Below are 14,917 nucleotides of genomic sequence, written 5' to 3' on the forward strand. Positions count from 1 at the left end.
AGTGACTTGCTTGTCCTGATGAACTAGATAACCAAATTTTAATCAAAATCAGTCATCGGTATGGCAGTATATCAGTTTGCTATTCAGAATTGTATCAGCAACATGGCTTTCCACAGACGAAGAAAGGCTTCCAAACATTCTCGTGACATAGTCCTCAAGGACGAAAGATGGTATTGGTTTAATCGAGATCAATTCAACCTGTCTTGCCACTTAATATCCAAGGCCTCTTCTCCCAAAATTCATCCTTGATAATGTCAACGTGCTCCATGATGATCTTCGCTTTACTCCGTTTCTTGCGATCCCTGTCCTTTTGCGTGCGGCTCATTTGCACCGGGCGGCTATCTGCACTATGTGTGGCTGATGCCCAGTCGCCCCGCTCTGTAGCTTTCCTACGTGTAGCAGCGGCGGCGGTGGTGGTGGACTTAGATGTCGAAGTCGGGTCAGAATAGGATTTCTGGGCCTTCTTGGAGGTATCGACGGTAGAGAGGGAGGTATGCTTATACTCCTTGGCCTTGCCTTTGCCTTTGTGTTTGCTCGTTGGGGTGACTATGGTTGATATTTGTGATGGCGTTGAATTTACACGTGAGGAGTCGCGGGTAGGTGCTTTGGGGGGCGTGGAGAGCATTTCGTCCATGTCGAGTGATCCGTTTGTGCTAGTGATGGTCTGTAGAGGGGTTAATTGGTTGTTTTGAGAGGCTGCAGCTATCGATGATGAGAGCGCGTGAATGTCAGGATCCTGGTGTGGATGGGAGAATGATGCAGATGCTGACGCAAAGTCTAGCCGTGACTGACTGTTTGCTCTGCGATTTGAGGGAGGGGAGACTGTAGCAGGTAGTTCGGCAATAACTGGATGAGCAATGTGTTGTTCATCCCAAATTTTCCCGCTTCTATTGGCTGCATCGCAGGCACGAGATTGAGATAAGGATTCAATGTGCCCTCGAGGCGAAGATTCTTGTTGCGGATTGTTGCCAGTACCTTTCACCTTCGCTCTCGTGCGCAGCTCTTCCTCTCTGCTCAATGGTGGACTAGGCAACTCTTTGTCTGTGCGAAGTGGCGGACTGACTCTCTTTGGTGTGCTTGACCCGGTGGTAGGGACGGGGCTGTGACATAACTCTTTCTCATCACTCGATGGCCTCACGGCTTTGAGCGTGGAACTTGACCGCGAGTTCTGCAGCGACAGTTTCCGTGGCTGGCTGTTGACTGGGATGCTAGACATGCGTAAAGGTATTGAAGGTGGTCCGCTTGCACTATGGCTGTGTTGAGTCGCATAGGAAGGGAGAAGGGGTTGACTTGGTGAGCGATGCTTTAACTTATTTTGGTGTGTCAGAGGTGGACCTGATGAGGGCGTAGATGCAGACATCGACGCGGAAGCCGAATGGGAGGGCATGCGGTTGGTTGTTGAAGGAGATTGATGTCTGTAACCAGAAATCTGGAATGCCGTAGGAAAGTCATCTGGTGGTGAAATAGGCGAGAAGTTGGTACGTGTTGTTGGATTTGGAGCATTGAGAGACGTTGGCGGTTTGGTGCTTGGCTTCAATGTCAACGGAGAGAGTGGTAAAGGCATCAAAGGCGGAAACGGTTGCTTGGTTTGAGACACCATGCTTTCATGGGGCGATGTGACAGTTGATGGGGGAGATAATGGTCGAGTGTTGAGTGGTGGGTTGGTGCTGTTCCGAGCGCTCACCGGATTTGACCGCAACGGATTGGGAAACGTTGATCTCGACATGGTCGCTGTTGATGGTGGCGGAGACGGAGTTGAAGTAGTGGATAGAAAAGTGGGCCCTAATAATTGCTCTGGAGACTCTGTTTCTATAGCGCCGTCCTGCAGGAGTCGCGGTGCCATCTCGATAGGCCGAGTAACAAGATGCGGGGAAACCCTTCGCGGCTGGGGTTGGGCAAGAGGGGGTGATGGAAATGCTGCTAGGGTAGGCGAGGATGCTGCTTCAGCTGGCGCCGTTGGAAAGAACTGGCATTATCAGCTTAATCACAGTAATATCGAGATCCAGCCTAGGCATACGTCTCTGTATAGTACTGTCCCCTTTTTGAAGCACTCAGGCTCCTTGTTGTAATTGATACCAAACTCCTTGAACAACAGCTCATTCTTGTCGGACGATACTGTTCCAGATAATTTTTGCTCAGCTTCACGAGGGTCCATACCACCTTTCTGAACGAGGGTCCAAAACGTCGTGTTGTAAAGATTGTTGATGTGGCCTGACACAAGATTGTTAGGCAATTTCGTAATTGTAACGGGATGACGTGAGAAAGCTAAAGAGCGTGCTCAAGGCAGCGCCGAATCAAGGAGAGGCGTGCAAAAAAAAGCAAGTTTGCTTACAGTCGACTTGTCGCCAGCTCATGTAATCTCGGAGATTGAAGTCACTGGGATAGCACACCGCACGTCCATCGAAAGACGGAAGTGGAGGCGTGAGTATCTTGTCAGGGAAGTATTCAGACCATAAAAATACATAGTACGATGTGAATGTCGACACTATTGTGGTAGTCAACTTGCTATGAGGCATCAGCTTGCCCTTGGTATGTGGGTGCCATGATAAGCATCACAGGTCAGGTCTTGCATACCTGGCTCTTCGTTCAAAGAGATTGCAATCCTTGTGGAAGACGAAACTGTTACACATGTCAGCTTAGCTGCAACTGTAGACAGAGGCATGCTGTAGCCCATGTCCTTTTATCAGTAGCCTGGGTATGCCCACTTGGGCAGCTGATGATCTCACTCATCATTACCCTCGAATAATGCAGCGACATACCTGTATTCATCGCTGTTGCCATATGCTAGCACAAGATCAGGGAGTTCTTTCATCACAGCCTGAGCTGCTGCGTTCATGAGATCAAGCGCATCTCGGTCATTAGGTTTGGTGAATTTGTACTTGGTCGTAAATCTGAGCGGCTTGTATCAGTAAAGGTATGTTACTGACTTTAGATGGTGATTTGTTGGCTTGATGCCGTCACGTCCATTGTTCAGCGTTTGCGTCGCGGTTCCAACAACCACGCGTACCTGAATGTCAAAGGCACGAGCCGGCCTGCGCATGGGAAATACGGTAGCAAAACCTGACATACTTGGAGAAGCCCCGACCGTCAATCCGCACAACAATCCAAGTGTTAGCCAACAGATTGTCCGGCTGCTCGAACGAGCGCACATATTCGTATCTAGAGCCTGTCAGTACATAGTTTGATGGGCACGATGGGTAGGCTAGGACTGTTCGCACGTGCAAATGTTGAACTTATCCTTACTCACTTTGAATTAGCCATCTGTGTTCTGCCTTCGCTATAACAACCTCTCAGTTGCACCACAATCGCGCAGCATAGCAACCTGAGAACAAAGTCCAGAAAGCGATCGCCAACGCAATGCTGGCCGCCGATGGAAATGGTTTTGAGCACTTCGAGATTCCGCAGCCAAGGCTAGCCCGTTGTTCTGCACAGCGAAGGAGTGTTTCAGGTGCGCGCATATCATGCACCTAAGATGGTACGTCTGGGCAAACGCATACCGGTATAGCGCGATTGATATAGTAGCGGCTGGAAAACTCCGAAGAAGGCCATCATGCATTGTGGAAATGGAAATGCCGTGTGGAAAGTCTCATTGACGAGTCGGGATGATCGGCGCTGACTAATGATAGGCCGACCCCAGGGTCTTTTTGGACCTTGACAACTCTTCCTTCTACCAACTCTGTCCTCCATATCACTCATGGCCATCCGCCATCAATTCTTGGGAGACCCCATAGGCCGTATCTCCAAGCAGCATCGATCGACATAGGTGCCTCATCCTACGCGGCGGCTTGCAACGTGCTGCGTGCATGGAGCTGTACTACCCATCACCACCTCGCAGCGACGAGAGACTAACCCATGCTACATGCAGCGGTGAGGCTGTTACCGGGCATTCCCAAGTAGCTTGCCAGCTGTTCGTAACATGTGACATTGGCTACGTGTATCACGTCTGGAGTGCAGCCTAACAGACATTAAACACCGGTTCGTTCAGGGCACTGACCAACCCCACAAGCTTCCAGCCACAACACCATCCTCAAACAATGCAGTCTGCACATTTCAGGAGTGAGTGTTCCAATGAGCCAACAAACTTTTGTCCGACATTCAGGAAACCGCGCCGTCTGTTTGAGCCTCCGGTACTTACGCCACAGCGTTTTCTGGAGAACACCAGATTCTGCTCGTGGCTGCAAGCACTCCCTCGCTGACTGAAACTGTTGCTAAATCCGCAATCAATACGATGATTGTGTGGCGCTTATTGTGGTGCGTTCGGCCTATTTGAGGATGCACCACTAGGTACAGGCTTGCCTACGTTTAATTAATCATTATATTCTAGGCCTTCGAAGATACCAGGGCAGGCAAGTCGATGATTCATTTATAGGATCCCCTTGGAATTATGGGTCTTACACGGTCTTACGGTATGGAGAATTTTGTCGCTGTATCGAGACCATCCTACGGTAGGCTCCGTCTTCTTTAAAGAGCATTGACTCGCGGAAGCGCCACAGACCGGCGGACCGCAGCGTCATGATCGACATATAGATAACGGTAGAGCTGTCCCCACACGTTACCAGCTCGTAGTTACCATGCCTCAGCATCGAGTCGTCCTTGACATTGAGCAAAAATACTGAGTTTGGAGTAAGGTTCTTCTAAGATATTCTGGTGCGGGCTCTTACATCTACTAAGTTTGGTGTAACAGACTCTTCAATCTAGTGACAAAGGTAATCTGTCCCATCTGTCTGATTGTTTAAGCGTCGAATTTACGCACTACGTAGGCTTGTCACTTTGTGCGTGAGTCGGCCATCTTAAGCAGTGCCTGACAGCTTAGCAGCTGTCAGATTGAGTCAAAGTTCAGTTCGATCTTTGCAAAGTTTGAAATTCCAGGCGCTTGACTCCTGGAATGTAGTGTGTTTCAAATCAAGCTGACCAAGTAATGGGAAATTGATCGAATACCGGGAAGCACATTGCTCATATGTACACTTCGTGCATTAATCGCAGTCTTCAGAGCACACGATATAGTCCGGCTGTTCATTATCAAAGACCTCATTTTAACCCAGCTCAGAATCGTGGACCGCATTAGGACCTTGAATAATTGCTATCAGACCAATCATTATCCTCCATAAGACGCCGCTACTTGTGGCTAAACCACTTATTCCTCAATTAGTTCAACAAGTCTTGTGTGTCTCCATGTTGACAGATCAGCAAGATTTTCGTTCCTTGGTGAATCGCCTCTAAAAGAAATATATCAACTTCTTCGGCGTTTTTGGAGATCTTGAGAAGAGTGGACGGCCGACGAGTGCGGTCGGCACCGTCTTCCTTGTACTCCTGAACACCAGTTAAAACATTCTAGACACTTATGTCTTGAATATCCCAGCACCATTGTGGTAACTAATGATGAATTTGGGCACAGGCTTGGTGTACGGAGTAGATGTCTCTCATGTCAGTTTTCTTTTTGCACTTGCCAGACCAAGTTTCAGATCCCAAATTGAGTACTGTGAGACCTTTGGAACCGTGAAGTCTGATCATGAATGAAAGCTTACTAACATTTATATTATAGAGAGCTGCGTTGATAGCCATTGTCAGCCAGAAAAGTCTTAAATTCATTAGAAAGCACAGTAGAAGATATCGTTGCATTTCCACTGTTGGTACTTTAGCCCTTATTCGTGCCCAAGAGGTAGTCGTTCACTTCAATATTCCCAAAGGGACGGAGGCCTGTGACACTGTATATTGCGATGAATTGATGGATTCAGAGCTTTTTAATACCGAGATGCAGGTCTTGTATGCGTCCATACAGTTCTGTTCAACCTCTCTAATGCTGCTGGCAACTTGGTCATTTAATCAACAAAGTTTACAAATATCGCAAGCAAATATAATTAATTATGGTGACTAAAGAGGTGCTCAACGTGGTTGCCTGCCTATTCTATATTACATGACAAGTCTGGATGTGCACGATAGTCTTCATCCAGCAGAGCAACTCATTTCGAAAAGGACTGTGCGGTCGCATCTCCAATCTGACCGTACAATTGCAACATACTGACAATGATTTATTGTTGCAGTGGTCAAATTTGTTCAGATGAAGGCCACATACGTTAATGAGTACCTGGAGTCATGGAAACATGTGATGTCGCAAGCTCGGGCACAACGTCGACGCCAATCCGGATCTGATGAAGTGGTTGGAAATCATATGCGATTTATACACATTCCAGGCTAGAGATGATGGCATATTAAATATTGGTCTTAGAAGAGGTGAATGTTACTCGGCCTCACAGTTACCCCTGATTGCCTACCCTAGGTATTGTCTGTGTTTGCAACGCATACTTGGTAGGTACCTTTGAATATGCAAAACGGCATATTATAAGACATGCTGCAGCTATATGTTATAGTTATGATTTATCTAACAGAAGCTGCAACGGAAACACTCCTATTGTAAAGTGATCTATCTTTTACTACGAATGATTTCAACCTTGATCATTGTCAGCCTGTGGCATCGTTATATCAGTACCACCACCCTCGCTACTCGCCTATCTCTACCGTGCCAGCATCTACTGAGCGTGCGCAATATTCGTGCTTATCGTATTTATCAGTACAAACGCTTAATGCACTGCTCCTTCCGCCTGCGACCTACAAACGCTCTCACCCTCACCAACATCCACGCCACATCAGCTACACCCAAATCAAACCCCCAAATCAAACCCTCGAACCTACCATATAAAGCCCAAAATTACTGATTATTTCATCAAGCGCGCGACCAGCAGTCGGCCGAGAGGTGAAGAGCTACTCATCTGGTTACGACATCTGTAGGAGTGAGAGAACTTCCAGACCGTCCTTCGCCTGGTCGCCCGTTCGAACCCAACCGAAAACCTTGCTTTGCATTGCAAAATTGCAGTTTATATCGCAGGATTTAGGTCGCTCTCCACAAGGAGTGTGCTTTTTTTTGCTAATAAGAACTGCCATACTGTAAGATAAAAAAATAACATTAAACGCTCCCGTTTAAGCGACAAACTAGAAAATAAAAACATGCCCTCTGTGTCTAAGACATAGTCCGTCTGAATTTTAGAGAATGTTTCACTAGAGGAAACAAGTCTTTTTATTCAATCGCATATGTGTGATACTATGTGTGGTATTGCTGCAGTTTCATGTGGCAGTCTTAATGTAATGCTCGGCTGATCGGCGCTGCTGCTAAGCAATATTATCAATACGCGCAAGCCAAAGGCTAATAGAAGTGTCTTTAACGCGGGATATGACGCTGTAGGGTTTTCGTTGTAGGGGGATTTCTAGTTGCGTGGTTTCGCGCGAAGACTATGTGGGGTAAGTAATGGGGCTGGTGTGTCTTAATGGAGAACGTAAAGAAGTTGGATAGAGAGAGCCATTAGCCGCAGGAAACAATTGTTAGAGTTCCTGAAGAAGCAAGGTTTGGCATTTGTCAACTTGGTGGGCGGCTGTAACAAGTGCGGCCAGGATACTAATAAACCCTATCATGCGTCGTAGGAAATGTCTGGTAGGTTATGATAAGCCTCCCATGATCCACGCCTAGCTCAAATGCTACCTCGGGACGAGGCTCGGATTTAGACGCTAGTGTGACGCAGTCATCATTGCCTCTGTGGAAAGGGACTACCGAGGAGTACCTTCTTTGAGATTACTGATCTACACCATCTCTTCGATATATAACATGAATGTGCTGCTCTACCCGTGTCCTTTCGTACAGGTTACACAGTTTTGCTTATCGATATGCGAAACAATGCGAACTCGACATTGGGATTTACTTCAGCAGTCCAAGAATCTAGTTTCACGAAGACAGAGAACAAGGGCTTTGTATAGATGACCATTCATTTGGCAAGACTACCCAACCCTCCGCACGATGAGACCGGTGGCTGCGGGAGATGATTCATATTCCCATTTATGTCGTTAACTAGTAAGTATACCTGAAGCCCTTTTGATCACCATCCTGCATGCTTGTTAATCTCTGGCATCGCAAACAATCGGTGGAGACACTTACATCGTTGTACTCCAGTTCAAGCTCCCCGCGATCAGCCCGCTTGTTCAACGACCAACTGCGTAAGGTGATGAGGCAAACAATAACAAGCGTGAGCAGGCAGCACGCGATACAGGCGTACAGACCTGGTCGGTAGCCAGGCTTGTCCTGCGTTCTGAACACCAGACCCCCAGCCACACCCCCGACTCCACCCATGCCCACTAAAGTGGCGGAACAAAAAGCGCGTTTCCACTGTCCGCGGATGTTGTTCGCTTGGTAAGACATGGTGGCAGGGACGTTGCTGTTGGCGCCAGCAGTGGTCAAGAACACGCCGAAGTACTGGATCGTATGTCAGCCTAATCTGGAAAGCAAAGACAAGCGAGAGTCCTTACCCTAACGTTGGAGTTACTGTGGAAGCCCATGATTGGAAGCCCGATGAGGCAGAGAACCATGTTGAAGATGATGACCGGTCCACGTAGATGGTACTTGTCACCCGCCCAACCAGTTGCGTACATGACAATTGCGGCGAAAGCGTACGGCGGTGCAACGAGGCACTGTGCTGCACCGATGCTGAATCTCATGTTCTCAGTCAGGATGATCGGCAGGAAGTATGCAAGAGCGTAAGTCACGGTGGTCGTGTTGAAAAAGATCTAACGAGTCAGCGACGAATGAACTGATTGCAAAAAAGACGAACCATTGCAAAACCCCAAATCTTAAGATCAGCGCCACCCCTGAAGAACTTGGCCAATGACCAAGCTTCTGGCTTCGCATCACCACGGTCTCTGTCAACACGATCGATGATGAATTTCACTTCACGCGCGTTCAAGAACCTCCAAGACTTGTGGGCCTTGTCAGGGAAGTCAACAAGAGCCCACCAACCGATAATACCAAGGCAGCATGTCAGAGCTCCCTCAATGATGAAAATCCCTGTTGTATGGGTCAGTCTTGCGTTGCAGACCTCTCAAATCAAGCAAAGTACTTACATCGCCAGCCGTTGAGACCCTCGCGTCCCTTCAATTGCATAAGTCCGTAAGCCAGAATACCTGCGCATGCTGAGGCCAGACTTCCAAGGATGTAAAAACAGGAATATCGCTTTCCAATATCGTATCGAGTATCTATCTTACATGTCAGTACTGCTGGGATTGCTCAAGACAGGACACGTACACCAGGTTGACAGGAGGTAGACGCAGCTGGGGAAGAATCCGGCCTCTAATATACCGAGAAGTACTCTAAGTGCAGCAAGCGTGCCGTAGTCTGGACTAAAGCCCATGCCAATCATCACAGAGCCCCATGCGACGACAATGAAAGAGAGGAAGTTTCGTGGCCCCAGGTATCGGACGATTACAGTGGCAGGTGGTTGGAAAACAATGTAGGTTGCGAAAAAGACAATGGTGACAATCGAGTAACGCGAAATAGTGCCTTGGAGGACATTGAGCTTGAGTTCAGCGTTCATTCTTGTTGTTGTCAGCGCTCATGTTGCACAGCCATTGGCAACTCTTCCACATACCCCGCAATAGCCGCAGCACTCAGGTTGGTACGGTCCATCAGCGAAACACAGTACAGCACTCCGACTGTGACAACAAGACGGCGATCAATGCGATGGATGATCTTCCGTTGTTCGCGCTCAGTAAACTCGCACTCGTAGCCATCGGTGGATGTGGCATCGTCATTTTCCTTTAGCGATGGCGAGGAGTGCTTCTCAGCATCATGGTGCTGATCAACCACGTGCGAATTCATGGTGGGCGAATTCGAATGGCGACGTGTGTAGGTCGCAGCGAGGGGGGGCGGGCACACGGTGAGATAAAGAAGGAACAAGCACGCGGCGATCTCAATATATGTTCAGCTGTGTCCACTGTCCGTGCTGCCCCCCTGCCATGCCACCCCGCCAAGACCAATCGGTCCCCAGGCATGCCATCGTTTCAAGCCTACCGAGGCACGGGCAATCTGTCGAGCTTGTTACGTCGCAGTCCTCCTCCATATCTCCATCGCTGTCCAGTCCAATCTGGAGGCAAACAGCGGAGAGGGCCGAAAACAGGAAGGTGAGTGGAGACCCGGGGTTGGCCTTGGCATGTGGAGACCCCGCATGAAGGTGAACGCCATGGGGTTTGGCGGACCCACGACCAGCTAACGGACCCACGCTTGGACAAGCCTTCTTGTCCCAACTGCCCATCAGAGGCTTGTCATCGCCGCCGCCATGGTAGAGGGTGCGCGAGCCCCTTGGGCCCGTAGCAATTCGATGCTCGTGAGCCGATCGTTTCCTTTGTTCCAACAACGCTGCCCTAACAGTACGCGCGCAGCCTACTAGGAGACGCCCATCTGCAAGCGACCAGGCTTTGACATTCTGCTCTAGAGTAGAGTACGCGGGGTACGACATCCTCTGGCGCTGGCTGCACTCCACTTGCCCGTCTGCGGGAAACCCAGATTAGGGCACTTCTCCGATCTGCTTGCCGTTGATGCGTGACAGCTCCATACGGCCTGCATACGGACTCGAGCCGCAAAGACAAGGAACTCGTCCTATGGTTTGTCTTGTGTCGCCCCCAGCGCCTTGGCATACATCAGCACATTCCTTGGATGTGCTTCCACTGCTTATAACAACGGGCTGGGCAGGCCAGCAGTAATCATGTAGCAGAGGCTTCTGAGCTGATTGAAACTAATTCGAACAGTCAACGAGAACCAAGACACAGCGCTGCATGCTGTAATTCGACAGAGAAGGCTGACTTCCAAGATCAGGGGGAGATGAGTTTCTACTGTGCCGTTGATCGGCACTCGCTTATTGGTTGCCAGATGTGGCGTCGTTGAAGTTCAGTCACACTTCCCCCCACACTATCAATGTTGGATACCTGGCGGCGTCCATCATGACAAAGGCATTTCAATGAGTGGATCGCCGGCTTTACCATGTCGGCAGATCATCTATGCCCCATAGACCTGCGCGGATTGCTCAGGAGTAATTGCACTGGCACTACGCACTGCAGACCTCTAAGCGAGTCCGAGTCCTGTGATATCCGTTGTTAAGTACACTGAAAATACCCCAAACGAGTCGCGGCCTCATCACACGATCACATTTGGTGGCTATGCGAGATGGCTAATCTCGCAGGTGTCTATGACGAATCAAACGCGCTCTACGGCGCCCCTCACAACCACCGTCATTCAATCTGGTAATCCGGAGAAAGCCAACAGACACACTCGGGCAATGTTTCTCCACTACCAGATGTCTTATGATGATTGCAGGTCAAATTTGCTTTTCACATATAAGATGATCTAATTGCACTACAGCAGTCAGCGTGTCATTCCACTTCGACCTACCAATAGTCCTAAGTGTTCCACATATCAATGCCGACCAAATCGCTGGATTGTGTCGATCCAACGTGTTCCCGGCTCGTGGGCTTTCAAACTGGTTTGATTATGTACATGTTCCCCGGATCATGCTCAGTTCCCGCCTAGATCTTAACGCCAGATGTGGCTTCGCCATCCAATCACATCACTAGCAACAGAACACTGACCCAGGTTCCCCAGAAACGGATCGCCGCCCTCCAACAGTGGCACTCCCGTACAGCCCGCTTTCCAACGCCCTCTACCATTTCCTGCAGTGCCTTCCTATAGCCCAAGATCATCGAACCAATAGGACCACCCCAATAGGCCAACAAGCCGAGGCACATTCGATTCTGCAAGTCTACATACTCCAAGGCCTCCCGTTCCAATATGCACTGTCCTAAAGTCAAACCTGGAGACACAACCCCTACAGCATCTTTGTTATCGCGATCATTGAATGGTAAGGGCACGGCTCCAATAGGATACTCGTCGAGAATTTATGTCCGAGGCAATCGAAGAGCTTGCCGAGTGGCCAAAGATTCTACGTGCATACTTGGGCTGATGTGGCGACCATAATTGACCGTACATGAGATGGGAGGAGGGCCGGTATGTTGCTTATATAAACTTCATGTTACAGCTTCGGAAAGGGTAAAGTTTTAAAGAGTCGGGAATTCAAGAGTTCGATATAGTGATCTACGATACTGCCTTTAGCCTTCAAGAATCGTAACGAGTAGGAGCAGTGCATAATACAACGCATTAAGTGTCGATGGCCACAGTTTCTGGGCATCTTGACATAAAAAGTCGGTATTCTTGCGATCTGGTAGCTATCATGACTAACGGAGTGCTTATACAAAGGCACGTTCAGACTCCACTCCGAGCAAAGAGGATGTGGCAGCCACGGTGCTGGGGACGGTCTGCTGCGCGCATACACCCCCCCCCAAAAAAAAAGGAATGCATTGCCTGAGTACCTCTAGCCGCCATCTTCTCAATTACATCTGAGAGTCTATTCTGTGATCTTTTCCATTCAGACACTAGTCACTACAGCGAGATGGGAGCTTCACAAACTGCGAGAATGGAAGACTAGCCAATCTTGTGCCCTTCTTACAGTCCAAACGACCTATACATTTGGTGAGATCTAAATGTAACAATACTTGGTCTGCGGGGCAAAGGCAACGCTCCTAGGCAAGACATACAACAGCGGGGATTCAACAGTGGTCACCCATCTGACTACTGATCCGCCGGTACACTGCTTGAGTTCAGCTGAGCGAACGGAAAGCTCTATTTTCTCTTGTCTGATCACCATGAATGCCCCCAAATTTCCCGTTCGTGGTGGCCTGGGTCGGGATAGGGGTTCCTGTGTCAGGTATTCAGTCGCCTTTTCACTCAAGTCGCGGCGTAATCTCTACAAACTATAAGCGCCAAGTGTTTCAGCAATGTTGAAGCAGCCGTAAGGCGCTTTGCTATCACATTTGACCACACTGATCGCGGGGCGTGTGCGTCAATTAAAGCCTTCACTACGGTAAAAAATTGTTTACTGTAGAATGGTAACCTAGGAGTTTACTATATAGGTGTAAACTGACCTCGTGTATACCCGTAAATAGGTTTAAAGTGGTGGTTTACTTTTATTATAGGTGGTTTAAATTAAGTATAAAAAGTAGTTTTATATCTATTATACGCTATAATACCTAACTAAGACTAAAAGGGGTAGAAAAGATTAGCTTCACGCTATACGCACATATAACATAATAATAAGTCATGATATTTTTACTAATAGGAGGTGGTGATAATAGAGGTGGTGATAGAGGTGGTGGTAGAGGTAGTGATAGAGGTGGTGGTAGAGGTAGTGGTAGAGGTGGTGGTAGAGGTGGTGGTGGTAGAGGTGGTGGAGGTGGTGGAGGTGGTGGTAGAGGTGGTGGTGGTAGAGGTGGTGGAGGTGGTGGAGGTGGTGGTAGAGGTGGTGGTGGTAGAGGTGGTGATAGAGGTGGTTATAGAGGTGGTGATAGAGGTGGTGATAGAGGTGGTGATAGAGGTAGTAATAGAGGTGGTAGTAGAGGTAGTGAAGAAGATTAAAGAAAGGAGGGGTAAAATACTTAAATAGTTAGTAGGAAACTAGTTATTACTAATACTAGTAGATTAATAGAAGTAGAAATAAAAGTAGTTTACTTTTATAGAATATATAGTATAATAAACCCTATTTAGGTTTACTTCTTCTACCTAAACCACTTCTTGGTCTACTTTAGATAAATATGGCTACTGTAAACCGGTTTTGTACCGTAGTGCTTGCATGTAGCGGAGCTGTGGTAGCATCAGTCAATAAGTGCAGATGTGTCCGCGCAGACAGCGCTCTCTTACCGGTATTGGCCAGCTCGTTTGGAATTGGCTCTCTCGCCCCCGCGCACGGTAGATCTACCCTACCGATTCGAGCCATTGTCACCACCTCAAAATGTCTACTCCTACTTTCACTCGAGCTGCAGCGCTCACAAGGACTCTGGCGCAGTCGGGTCGTCGCTACGTTGTTGAAAAGATCCTTCAAGACAAACCTGGAAATCAAGGGCGCGTATATCTTGCAACGTAATTACACTGTGAAATAATTACAGAATTAGGTCCAGGATGCCGTACTGCTTGCTGCAATGACCTTTAACGGGCGATGGCGGAGGCGGCTCGGGCGCGGAATCTAAACACCAGAATCGGGCACGAAAGAACGTCAAATGTACCCCAAGGAAGTACCTCGAGAGACGACCTCAGCATCAAATGGATGCTCTTCTTCTCACCTAATCCTCCTCAAGATCTCACTCTAGTCGCATCCTGGAAAAGTATACACCACAATTATGCAGATATCAGGTGCCACTTCTAAGAAAATAGGGGGAACAATTAGTGCATAACTACAGGGGTCAAATATAGTTTCTATTTGAGAAAATCCATGTGCTCTGTTTTGGCGTCGAACTCATTAACGTAGTAGGCGCGAAAGCTCACAGCATCCTGGTATGTGTAAATGTGTCCCATCTGAAGTGTGGATTGATGACCTTAATATGACGAGAGGGGCAAAGCAAATATTCTCACTAGCTGGCCATTATAGTAACACAGGATAGACGATTATCTAGTCTTACACCCTCCTCACTTGATAATATGTGTCGTGAAGCCACCTTCAGCCTCTTCTAACTATCTTAGTACCCACAATCACTTAATCAAGCTGAGCTATTTTTCAACCTCAATATAGGTGTATACACATAAAACATATATTGATGAGATCACGTAAAATCTCGCTTGAAACACACATGAGCGACAACGGGGTACGAAACCTGACTTCCCGGCCAAAACGCCATCACGATAATTCGAAGTGAACATGATATTGTTATTGTGTGGCCGTTATTCTCGAGAAAGAACATTTACAGCACTATGCTGAGATACAATAGATACCCTACCGGTGCGCTACAGTTTCAATGGTATCTCCACCAGATTGGGCGACGACTGGATGATGGCGTGAGGTGGCCTCTGTATCTCCAGTGACACCTTCTTGGGTGTGATTGTTTTTCACTAGATACTTTTTTATCGTGCAGTATTCTTCCAACGAAGCACCTCCGGTATCACGACTATATTCGAGCGTTTTGCAGAGGAAGGTGTGTGCAAAGGTAGCACAATCGTTTAACAATA

The 14,917-nt window shown here is 48.1% G+C and overlaps 2 protein-coding genes across 2 annotated transcripts; both read right to left on the reverse strand.

The window, feature by feature from the left end:
• Positions 1-193: 193 nt before the first annotated feature.
• On the reverse strand, positions 194-4,583 carry IAQ61_000904 (uncharacterized protein; the record flags this gene model as incomplete). The annotated part of the gene is made up of 9 exons (XM_066094868.1): positions 194-1,966; positions 2,018-2,211; positions 2,333-2,505; positions 2,575-2,619; positions 2,760-2,891; positions 3,070-3,159; positions 3,248-3,411; positions 4,079-4,202; positions 4,396-4,583. The coding sequence occupies 9 exons, from the start codon at positions 4,581-4,583 to the stop codon at positions 194-196; spliced, it is 2,883 nt and encodes a 960-aa protein (XP_065955176.1).
• Positions 4,584-7,894: 3,311 nt separating this feature from the next.
• Positions 7,895-9,694, reverse strand: IAQ61_000905 (uncharacterized protein; the record flags this gene model as incomplete). The annotated part of the gene is made up of 7 exons (XM_003841346.2): positions 7,895-7,930; positions 7,982-8,296; positions 8,350-8,607; positions 8,652-8,884; positions 8,941-9,072; positions 9,122-9,411; positions 9,465-9,694. 7 exons carry the CDS (start codon positions 9,692-9,694, stop codon positions 7,895-7,897), a joined length of 1,494 nt encoding a protein of 497 aa, XP_003841394.1.
• Between the last annotated feature and the right edge of the window lie 5,223 nt (positions 9,695-14,917).

Source organism: Plenodomus lingam, assembly GCF_022343315.1.
Source record: "Plenodomus lingam strain CAN1 chromosome Unknown contig_11, whole genome shotgun sequence".
NCBI classification, from domain to species: domain Eukaryota; kingdom Fungi; phylum Ascomycota; class Dothideomycetes; order Pleosporales; family Leptosphaeriaceae; genus Plenodomus; species Plenodomus lingam.